Genomic DNA, 12,424 nt, shown 5'->3' on the forward strand with positions numbered 1-12,424 from the left:
ATTATATTTCATGGTCTTTCCTACTGTACGACTCTATTCCTGTATCAAAATTTCCCTCGGGTGATATAGTTATGGTTTCCAATTTATTTCCCTTTCAGTTCTTTGATTCTATAATTTGCATTGCGGTAAAATAACATCACCTTGGGAGTGTGTGTGGCGTAAAGCCTGCATTCTACCGTGAACCCGGATGAATGCTACTGAGGTTTCCGATCAGTTTTGATGGAGTAATGAGGCACTGCCTTAAAATGAACAAATTCATTTTTTATGGGGAAAAAATATAAGGAAATGGAGTCCTATCAGTAAGAAGTGCTTGAAAAATGCAAGATACTTGAATGTTGTCACTAGCAAAGAGTATCTCACAGTGGTATTTCTGATGCTGTAAATATAGAGGAGTACAATGGTTTAATGTATTTTAAACGCTTAAATTTGCAGGTGAATGGTGCTTTGCTGACTTTGTCTTGGCTCAGACACGACAGAGTGGCTGTGGGTCTTGCCTCCCAAGAAGGACAATTCTATCTGTCCATCCATTACCCTGGGGGGAGAACTATTGACCCCCTCAGAGAGGGTCCGCAACTTGGGCATCCTCCTCGATCCACAGCTGACATTGGAACATCATCTTTCGGCTGTGGCAAGGAGAGCGTTTTGCCCAGGTTCGCCTGGTGTACCAGTTGCAGCCCTATTTGGACAGGGAGTCATTGCTCACAGTCACTCATGCCCTCATCACCTCGAGGTTCGATTACTGCAACGCTCTCTACATGGGGCTACCTTTGAAAAGTGTTCGGAAACTTCAGATCGTGCAGAATGCGGCCGCGAGAGCTATCGTGGGGCTTCCCAGATTCGCCCATGTTTCTACAACACTCCGTGGCCTGCACTGGCTGCCGATCGGTTTCCGGTCACAATTCCAAGTGTTGGTAATGACCTTTAAAGCCCTACATGGCATTGGGCCAGAATACATCCGGAACCGCCTTCTACCGCACAAATCCCAGCGGCCTATAAGGTCCCACAGAGTTGGCCTTCTCCGGGTCCCGTCAACCAAGCAATGTCATTTGGCGGGCCCCAGGGGAAGAGCCTTCTCTGTGGCGGCCCCAGCCCTCTAGAATCAACTCCCCCCAGAGATTAGAACGGCCCCCACCCTCCTTGTCTTTCGCAAATTACTCAAGAACCACCTTTGTCACCAGGCATGGGGGAGTTAGGATATTCCTTCCCCTATGGCCATTACAAGTTATGTATGGTATGTTTGTGTGTATGTTTGGTTTTTATAATAAGGGTTTTTAGTTGTTTTATTAAATTGGATTGTTACATGTTGTTTTTTATGATTTATTTATTTATTTATTTATTTATTTATTTATTCATTCATTCATTCATTCATTCATTCATTCATTCATTCATTTATTGGATTTGTATGCCGCCCCTCTTCAGAGACTCGGGGCGGCTAACAGCAACAATAAAACAGTGTACAATAGTAATTTGGTATTGATGATTAAAAATCTATTAATATAAAAACCAAACATACATACATACATACCATGCATAGAATTGTAAAGGCCTAGGGGGAAAGAGAATCTCAATTCCCCCATGCCTGGCGGCAGAGATGGGTTTTAAGTTGTTTATCATTGTTGTTAGCCACCCCGAGTCTGCGGAGAGGGGCGGCATACAAATCCAATAAATGAATGAATGAATGAATGAATGAATGAATGAATGAGTAAGTCACTGACTTCTTTTAGATCACTATGGATTAGCACGGTGCTGCAATAAACCAGGGAGTTGGATCATTTCATTTCATTTATTAGACTTGTATGCCGCCTCTCTCTGAGGACCTGGAGCGGCTCACAACATCCAGTACAAACAATATGTATACAAATCTAACAGTTAAAAATAGCAAACTAAAATCCCATTATATAAAAAAAACAGTGAGTGTAGTCAGGAAAGCTTCATGGATTTGTTCATGTAACCACTAAGAAGAAAGCTTCAGGTGTCTGATAATAGCATTGCTACTGTGTGTTGTGGTTAGCTCTGGCCCAGCTCTTGCCCCAAGGAATGTGCAGGTGGATGTGGGGGAGACATCCACATGCCGCAGGCCTGTTTTGCTCCCGATGGAATCTGCCGATGAAGCCTCCTCTGACCAAGGCAGCATGAGTGACAGGGAAGAGGGGAGTTTGGCAGACAGCCCAGGAGGAGATCAATCATCTGTATCATCCTTGGATTCTGAACAAGAATTAATGACACATCCACGCATGCGTAGAATGATGCATAGGAGACAACAACTAAAGGATTATTACAAGAGAAAATGAGGCCAGCTGTGGTTGGGTGGGGCTCCAGTAATTAGGGCTGCTGCTACAAATAGCAGCGTGTGGGTTTGGCCATTGTGAAAGAGTATCTGATCGCAATTCTTCAGGAATCGTGTGTTGCTGTTTTCTGGACTTAGTTGATTTTTTCACACCTTTGAAACCAAAGCAGAGCAACGTGTGTGTGTGTGTCTCCGTCGGAAGAAGAAGGGATGTGAAGTTTCTTCACAGCTGCTAGCTAAGTACTTAATGACTGCTTAAGGGAAATTGTACAGACTACCCAGTTGTTTAGGGACGAGTGCTCTTTACAATACAAAAAGAGTGCTTAGTTTATTTTGAATTTTGTGATAAAGAACATTGTTTTGCATTTTCAAACGTGTGTGTGTCTGCAATTTGTACCCTTGAATTTTCGAGAGGCTCCTATCAGATAGCCCGGCAGAACACTATGGATGGCAGCTTCTGGTCAATCTTGGCTGATTTCTAGGTTAGCTAACCCAGAAACATCTGTTGGAGTAGAACACCACAAGGTGATTCTAATATCATTTTTCTCCTGGCCACAAAAATACATGGATATGCATCATGAACCTTTTGATTTTGGGACAATTTTGCATATTGTGGGCAAAAAATATTTATCAGAAACTCAGGTGGGTCCTGTCCAGTGGTGGGTTCTAAATTAGATCACCACTGGTTTGCAGGCAAGCATGTTTTCACATGTGCGATGCTTCTGCCCATGCACAGAAGCATCCTAGGTCAGTTGGCAGAATCTCCCCACGCTACCGATTCTAAGAACCAGTCCAGACCAGGAACAATCCAATGCTGGTCCTATTGATAAAAAATCTGAATTGAACTCTCTTCCTGTCCTGAAAATATAAATTTTCAACTAACAATTGCAGTTAAGAACTGGTCAGTGGAACTCATTGTTAATAGAAGAAACACAGAAACATAGAAGACCGACGGCAGAAAAAGACATCATGGTCCATCTAGTCTGCCCTTATACTATTTCCTGTATTTTATCTTACAATGGATATATGTTAATCCCAGGCATGTTTAAATTCAGTTACTGTGGATTTACCAACCACGTCTGCTGGAAGTTTGTTCCAAGCATCTACTACTCTTTCAGTAAAATAATATTTTCTCAAGTTGCTTTTGATCTTTCCCCCAACTAACTTCAGATTGTGCCCCCTTGTTCTTGTGTTCACTTTCCTATTAAAAACACTTCCCTCCTGAACCTTATTTAACCCTTTAACATATTTAAATGTTTCGATCATGTCCCCCCTTTTCCTTCTGTCCTCCAGACTATACAGATTGAGTTCATGAAGTCTTTCCTGATACGTTTTATGCTTAAGACCTTCCACCATTCTTGTAGCCCATTAATAATATCAATAGGGACACAGTAGAACTGAAAATGTCCTATTGATAAAGGTATGTGGTAATCTGGGTGAATAAACAACACCACATTTTCTGTGTTTCTTCATTGCTCAGTCACTTATTTATTTATTTGTTTCTTTGTTTGTTTGTTTGTTTGTTTTGTCCAATACACAATTTATTTATTATTTATTTATTAATCAGATTTGTATGCCGCCCCTCTCCGCAGACTCAGAGCGGCTAACAGCAATAATAATACAATGTAAACAAATCTAATATTTAAGTTAATTTAAAATCCCAATTTAGAAACCAATCATACATACTGACATACCATGCATACATTTTATAAGCCTAGGGGGAGGGAAAGTCTCAATTCCCCCATGCCTGACGACAGAGGTTGGTTTTAAGGATCTTACGAAAGGCGAGGAGGGTGGGGGCAACTCTGATATCTGGGGGGAGTTGGTTCCAAAGGGTCAGGGCTGCCACAGGTTTTAGTGGGTATATATCTATATACACATAGTAAAATACATGATGAAGGTTATAGAGGAGATACTCATAGTAAAATATATCTAAGAAAGAATAGAAAAGAAGGTATAGTAATAGAACATATCAATGAAAGAATAGAAGAGATATAGGAATAGAAGAAAGGTACAGGAGATATAGGAGAGCAATAGGACAGGGGACGAAAGGCACTCTAGTGCACTTGTACTCGCCCCTTACTGACCTCTTAGGAATCTGGATAGGTCAACCGTAGATAATCTAACTGTCCATCACCAAGTCATCATCACCAAGTCAGAGCTCAAAGTTTTTAATTCTGTTTCTAAGACTCCTGGGATGTTCTTTAATTCTCTGGCCTGCTCCTTTTTTCCCCCTTTACCTGTTTTGTACACTAAATTAAATTCAGTTACTGTGGATTTACAAACCACATCTGCTGGAAGTTTGTTCCAAGGATCTACTACTCTTTCAATAAAATAATATTTTCTCATGTTGCTTTTGATCTTTCCCCCAACTGACTTCAGATTGTGTCCCCTTGTTCTTGTGTTCACTTTCCTATTAAAAACAATTCCCTCCTGGACCTTATTTAACCCTTTGACATATTTAAATGTTTCGATCATGTCCCCCCTTTTCCTTCTGTCCTCCAGACTATACAGATGGAGTTCATGAAGTGTTTCCTGATACGATTTATGCTTAAGACCTTCCACCATTCTTGTAGCCCATCTTTGGACCCGTTCAATTTTCTCAATATCTTTTTGTAGGTGAGGTCTTCAGAACTGAACACAGTATTCCAAATGTGGTCTCACCAGCATTCTATATAGCGGGATCACAATCTCCCTCTTCCTGCTTGTTATACCTCTAGATATGCAGCCAAGCATTGTACTTGCTTTTCCTACTGCCCGACCACACTGCTCAGTCATTTTGAGACTGTCAGAAATCATGATCCCTAAATCCTTCTCTTCTGAAGTTTTTGCTAACACACAACTGCCAATGCAATACTCAGATTGAGGATTCCTTTTCCCCAAGTGCATTATTTTACATTTGGAAACATTAAACTGTTTCTAAGACTCCTGGAATGTTCTTTAATTCTCTGGCCTGCTCCTTCCCCCCCCCCCCCCCCCTGTACCTGTTTTGCACACTACAGAGATACTTTAGAGAAATATACCTTACTTTTCTCTCATTCCAGTGTTATTTCCATTTTGCAGTTGGCAACGTGGGATTCGAAGAAGGGATTGAACGGCAGCTTGCAAGAACGGCGCCTGGGCAGCGACCTACAAGGATTAACATTGAAAGTGGTGACTGTCTTGGTATGACCATGTTTGAATGGAGGAAGTAAAATGTCCAAAAATTATACTTGATAGCATCTTTTACATTTTTTAAAAGAATTTGATTATCTATTGTCCTTTGTACGATGATGTGTTGTCTTTTTTTCCAAGGTGAGATTCAAGAAAGTAACATTTTGAGTTAAAAAAAAGATCTTGCAGTGGTTGTGTGCAGCATATGCCTATATCACATACACTGCTCAAAACAACAAAGGGAACACTCAAAGAACACATCCTAGATCGGAATGAATGAAATACAGTGATACCTCGCCTTACAAATGCCTCGTCATACAAACTTTTCGAGATAATAACCCAGGGTTTAAGATTTTTTTGCCTCTTCTTACAAACTATTTTCACCTTACAAACCCACCACCGCCGCTGGGATGCCCCACCTCCGGACTTCCGTTGCCAGCAAAACACCCGGTTTTGTGCTGCTGGGATTCCAATGAGGCTCCCCTCCATGGGAAACCCCACCTCCGGACTTCCGTGTTTTTGTGATGCTGCAGGGGAATCCCAGCAGGGGAATCCCAGCAGTGCAAAAATGGGTGCTTCACTGGCAACGGAAGTCCGGAGGTGGGGTTTCCCAGCGAGGGGAGCCTCAGTGAAATCGCAGCATCGCAAAAACACAGAGGTCCGGAGGTGGGGTTTCAAGGACTTTGGTGTTTTTGCGATGCTGCGATTTCACTGATGCTCTCTTCGCTGGGAAACCCGACCTCTGGACTTCTGTTGCCAGTGAAGCGCTCATTTTTGTGATGCTGGGATTCCCCTGCAGCATCGCAAAAACACGGAAGTCCGGAGGTGGGGTTTCCCATGGAGGGGAGCCACAGGGGAATCCCAGCAGCGCAAAAATGGGTGCTTCGGTTGGCAAAAGGGGTGAATTTTGGGCTTGCACGCATTAATCGCTTTTCCATTGATTCCTATGGGAAACATTGTTTCATCTTACAAACGTTTCACCTTAAGAACCTCATCCTGGAACCAATTAAGTTTGTAAGACAAGGTATCACTGTATTCTCATTTAATACTTTGTTCTGTACAAAGTTGAATGGGCTGACAAAATGTGCAATTTATTGTCAATCAGTGTTGCTTCCTAAGTGAACAGTTTGCTTTCACAGAATTTTGATTTACTTGGAGTTATATTATGTTGCTTCCCGCCATTGGTGCTACCGATTCGCAGAACTGGGCCAAACTGGGAGCAATCCACCACGGACACAGCTTGACCACTGCCTACTTGACTCATTGATAAAGTTTAGCCCTTAAGGCCTTCAGGCACGTTGCTTTGAAACAATGTTTCTCAAATAATGGGGCAATGCCCCCATGGGGAGGGGGACACAGGGTGATGCCAGGGGGGCATGTGACCCTGGGGAACATGGGTGCTTTTTGCTGCAGAGAGTAGAACGCGCACCTACCTGACATTTGTGCCAGTATCTCTGTCACATTCCTTGGCATTGTGTCCAGAGCAGCATCCTTGAGTCTCGAAAGACTATGGAATCATGCTCTGGAAAGAGTTCCTAAAATGCAGTATGCAAAGCTGGAATATCCTCTCCATAGCACGAGGCCTGGGTAGGTTAGTATGGAGGATAGACTGTTACCCAAGCATAAATAGTAATCCAATGGAATGGCAAAGGCCAATACGATTGGTTCCAGCTACATCGCAGGAGTTATAAGAACATGGCTGTACATAGTCACAAACTGCTTCCAGGACTCTGGCTCTGGATATTTATTTATGTATCTATCTATCTATCTATCTATCTATCTATCTATCTATCTATCTATCTATCTATCTATCTAATCTATCATCTATCTATCTATCTATTTATCTATCAATCTATTATCTATCCATCCATCCATCCATCCATCCATCCATTCATTCATTCATTCATTCATTTGATTTTTATGCCGCCCTTCTCCTTAGACTCAGGGCGGCTTACAACATGTTAGCAATAGCACTTTTAAAAAAACCCAGAGCTAGGCTATTGCCCCCACAATCCAGGTCCTCATTTTACCCACCTCGGAAGGATGGAAAGCTGAGTCAACCTTGAGCCGGTGATGAGATTTGAACCGCTGACCTTCAGATCTACAAGTCAGCTTCAGTGGCCTGCAGTACAGCGCTCTACCTGCTGCGCCACCCCAGCTCATTTTGCCTCAAGGTTTACTCCTGAAGCCTTTTCCAAAGATGGATATAGCTACAGTACAAGGCAAGGGAGGTTTGCAGTCAGAGTTTCCCTTCTCCTAGAACTGGGGTAGGCAAAGTTGGCTCTTCTATGACTTGTGGACTTCAACTCCCAGAATTCCTGAACCAATCATGCTAGCTCGAGAATTCTGGGAGTTGAAGTCCACATGTCCTAGAACAGTGTTTTTCAACCAGTGTGCCGCGGCACACTAGTGTGCCGCGAGTCATGATCAAGTGTGCCGCGAAGCTCAGCTTCCGAGACCGGAAGCTGAGCTTCATACTTTGCGCCTCCTTTTTCGCGCCTTCCTTCTTTGTGGCAGATGAGCTTTAGGGCCCAGTGGGAGAGTGCCAGCAGCAGCGGCTTCAGACAGTAGCCGTGGGCAGTGGCTGCGAGCAGGAGCTCCAGGTCGGAGGCACCGGCACTGCCCCGCCCAGCTGGAGCTTCCCTGGCAGGGTGGCGACAAGTGTCCTTTGAAAGAGAGAGATAGCAAGAGAGAGAGAGAGAAAGAAAGAAAGAAAAGAAAGAAAGAAAGAGATAGTAAGAGACACAGAGAAAGAGAGAGAGAAAGAAAGCAAGAGAGACAGAGAGAAGGCAAGAGAGAGAGCAAGAGAGGGGGGAAGGAGGGAGAGAGAAAGACATAGAGGGAGGGAAGGAGGGAGAGAGAAAGAGAGCAAAAAAGAGAGGAAGGAAGAGAGAAAGAAAGAGGGATGGAGAGAGAGAGAAAGAGGGAGGAAGGAAGAGAGAGAAAGAGGGAGGGAGAGAGAAATAGAGGGAAAGGGAGGAAGAGAGATATTTTTTGTCCAAACTTTTTTTAGTCCCCCATCTGCTCCTCCTTAATGTTCCCCAGGATTTTGAAAATGTGAATAATGTGCCACGGCTCAAAAAAGGTTGGGAAACACTGTCTTAGAAGAGCCAACTTTGCCTACTCCTGTCCTAGAAGATGGTTTTACTGCTTTATTATAAGTTGAGACGTAGAGCCCTCTTCTGCCTTCAAAACTGTTGACAATCTTCTCCTGTAACCCTTGAAAGGGGTCCTTATCAGCCGGGCCAGCTGGACCAAGGTTTTTTCAAATCAATGGTTTGACAAATAAGCACCGTTCTCTGATTCATTTTGAAAGCGATACTTGATTATGTGTCTCTCTTTCTGTTCTTGTAACTACCATTGTTAAGTAAACCATGCCTTAGACGTAGCCATTTTAAGATTCATCCCTGGATAAGCAATAACTAGAGGAATTCTATTTTATTTATTTATTTTATTTATTTATTTATTTATTTTGTCCAATGTGGATGCTGTCAAAGTCTCTAGTGAAGACAATGTCCTCAAAAGGGGCTAAGTGCAACCCAGCCGTGTGGGGTCACTCACGAACGCGAATCCTAGAAAGAAAACCTGGACACATTGTCTCTCTCTGGGTCAAGTGACATGGTGTAGAGCCATGTACCCCTTTTTATTTGGGAACATAAGGAAATGGGGGATAATTACATATACATGTCAAATGATACATTCAACATCATAACTTCAAACATATCTTTTGAGTTCTTCCTTTTCCCATAGATATCAAGAAACAATTTCCTAGAAACTTCCTAAGAGCACATGTTTATTCACACCTAATTTCTCTGAAGTCTTCTGCCTTATCTCACTAATCTTCCTTAATCACCCTGTCGTCGTGTTGTATGCTTCAGGCAATGTAAATCCCCCCCCCCCCTTGATCCTATAAGGTCCTGTCCGGAGTGGTGAAAACTTTGTTTATTGTGAGATGTTTATTTGAGCCCTTTTGTTTCCCTGTTGTAATTGCCAGGAATGCAGATTAGGCGAGTTTAGTGCCCTCTTGTCCTGGATATAGAATCAGGGTAAGCAGAGTATTTTTATGCTAGAGGTCCAGATATGTAATTATAATACAATCCTATTCTAACATATTTCATGCTATACTGCAACAGTCCAATACACAATGAGGGTTTTAGTGGGTATATATCTATATACATTATGAAGGTTATAGAGGAGATGCTCATAGTAAAACATATCTAAGAAATAATAGAAAAGAAGATATAGTAATAGAACATATCAATGACAGAATAGAAGAAGAAATATAGGAATAGAAGAAAGGTATAGGAGATATAGGAGAGCAATAGGACAGGGGACGGAAGGCACTCTAGTGCACTTGTACTCTTAATTCAGAATTATTGTATCCTTGAAAAAAAAAGGACAAATATGAAGCTTCCCTTTTCTAGACTTGGCAAACACAGCTTGTTGAGATGCCATCCTTTTTTTTACTTTGTAGTGTTGTATGTCTCCTTTAAAAAACAGTCTTGCTTTGTTCTCAGGAAGAACCGTTTATTATGGTGGCTGAGAATATCCTTGGGCAACCGAAACGATATAAGGGTTTCTCCATTGATGTCCTGGATGCCCTTTCCAAGAATTTGGGCTTCAAGTATGAGATCTATCAATCTCCTGATGGAAAATACGGACAGCAGCTCCATAACAGCTCATGGAATGGCATGATTGGTGAACTGATTAATAAGGTATGCCCCATAATATCTGAATGCTGTTTCTTTTAGGGGAGGGTTAAAAAAAAACACATTTTTTTTTCTTTTACAGTGAACCATTTCATTTCATTTCATTTCATTGGATTTGTATGCCGCCCCTCTCCGTAGACTCGGGGCGGCTAACAACAGTGGTAAAAACAACATGCGACAATCCAATACTAAAGCAGCTAAAAACCCTTATTTTAAAACCAATCATACATACAAACGTACCATACATAAATTGTAGAAGCCTAGGGGGAAAGAATATCTCAGTTCCCCCATGCCTGACGACAGAGGTGGGTTTTAAGAAGCTTATGAAAGGCAAGAAGGGTGGGGGCTATTCTAATCTCTGGGGGGAGTTGGTTCCAGAGGGCCGGGGCCGCCACAGAGAAGGCTCTTCCCCTGGGTCCCGCTTTCCTAACAATAAAACATTCCTCATTAACAGCGGTAATTAAAAGAAGTGGTTACTGGAACTCAGGGTGTCAGCCTAAAAGCCATCGTTTGATTTGGAGACTTTGGCCTGCCGCATATTATAATGCAGAATGTTTTAGTGCTGTGGGAATTTTGTAGGTCCTGCTGTATGAGGGCAGTAGGGATGGAGCCATAACAAATTACTTCTAGATTCTCAAGGTCATCCTTTGTTTGGCACCTGCCCGGAAGCTGATGGGAGTAACAGACACGTTGACAGAAGGAGATTGGTCAACATGGTGAACTTGTGGGTAGCAGTTAAAATTCATTTAGGGCAGTGGTGGTGAACCTATGGCATGCGTGCCACGTGGAACCATATCTGTTTCCTCCCAGGAGATTCCTAGAGAGGCCCCACAAAGGCTTCTCCCTGCCTTTTCTGGTTACAGTTTCAGAGGCTCAGGTTTGTAAGTGGAAAATGGTTCTTGAGAAGAGGCAAAAAAATCTTGAACACCCGGTTCTTATCTAGAAAAATTTGTAAGTAGAGGCGTTTGTAGGTAGAGGTACCATTGTACTCCATCCAGTGTACCTGAATTGTTTAAATGCCAATGTCGGTACATAAGAAGGTTTTTAATAGGAAAGTGAACACAAGAACAAGGGGACATAATCTGAAGTTAGTTGGGGGAAAGATCAAAAGCAACATGAGAAAATATTATTTCACTGGAAGAGTAGTAGATCCTTGGAACAAACTTCCACCAGACGTGGTTGGTAAATCCACAGTAACTGAATTTAAACATGCCTGGGATAAACATAGATCCATCGTAAGATAAAATGCAGAAAATAATATAGGGGCAGACTAGATGGACCATGAGGTCTTTTTCTGCCGTCAGTCTTCTATGTTTCTATGTTTCTATAATAGAAGTTTTGCATTTAAAGTCATTTTGCCATTAGAAAACCTTGCGGACTATTTTCCCACTTAGGCCAAAAGTGCAAAATTTGCATGGTTAAGTTTTTCCTTAAAACCTCTTCCCTGCCGCTGATTCAAAAAAGAAAAAAAAAAGACCGTAACAGAGAGAAGCGTTCTAAATTAATCTTCTGCCTCATGCGCTGTTTTTTCTTTGCACGAGGAAGTTATATTTAGTGCCACAGCATTCAAACAAGCAATTTTAAAAATACAATCCGAGAATTGCTCTGGCAATTGGGGCCGCATTATTTGATTGGCTTTTAATAGCTAAACCCTTTCATCTCAGGATGAAAAAAAAGAAAAGAAGGTCAGAAATAATTTTTGCCTTCCTACATTACAGAGCCTGTAGCACTTCTGAAACAAGTCTTCCAAGTTTGGAATTGTATCAGAGCAGTGTTAGAAGAACATGTGGTAGAACATGTGCTGATAGAATAGAGGACCGACTGTTTTAGGGACCATCTCGTGCCGCATCCCTCCCAGAGACCAATAAGATTTCAAAACTTTTGCCAGACCCATCCTCGAATACAGCTCATCTGTTTGGAACCTATATCGCATCTCAGACATTAACACCCTTGAAAATGTCCAAAGATACTTCACCAGAAGAGCCCTTCACTCCTCCACTCGAAATAGAATACCCTACGAGACTAGACTTTCAATCCTGGGCCTAGAAAGCCTAGAACTAAGATGCCTTAAACAAGATCTAAGTATTGCCCACAAGATCATATGCTACAACGTCCTGCCTGTCGGTGACTACTTCTGCTTCAACCCCAACAACACAAGAGCACACAACAGATTTAAACTTAATATTAACCGCTCCAAACTTGACTGTAAAAATATGACTTCAGTAACCGAGTTGTTGAAGCGTGGAACTCATTACCGGACTCCATAGTGTCATCC

The 12,424-nt window shown here is 42.2% G+C and overlaps 1 protein-coding gene across 1 annotated transcript in view; it reads left to right on the forward strand.

The window, feature by feature from the left end:
- The window catches only part of GRID1 (glutamate ionotropic receptor delta type subunit 1), a 1,069,958-nt gene that overhangs the window by 974,601 nt on the left and 82,933 nt on the right, over positions 1–12,424 (forward strand). The window contains exons 8-9 of the mRNA XM_070753904.1: positions 5,351–5,452; positions 9,958–10,155. Coding sequence (XP_070610005.1) covers positions 5,351–5,452; positions 9,958–10,155 — 300 coding nt within the window. The remainder of the gene's footprint in view (positions 1–5,350; positions 5,453–9,957; positions 10,156–12,424) is intronic.

The sequence above is a fragment of the Erythrolamprus reginae genome, chromosome 5, assembly GCF_031021105.1.
Source record: "Erythrolamprus reginae isolate rEryReg1 chromosome 5, rEryReg1.hap1, whole genome shotgun sequence".
Lineage (NCBI taxonomy): Eukaryota > Metazoa > Chordata > Lepidosauria > Squamata > Dipsadidae > Erythrolamprus > Erythrolamprus reginae.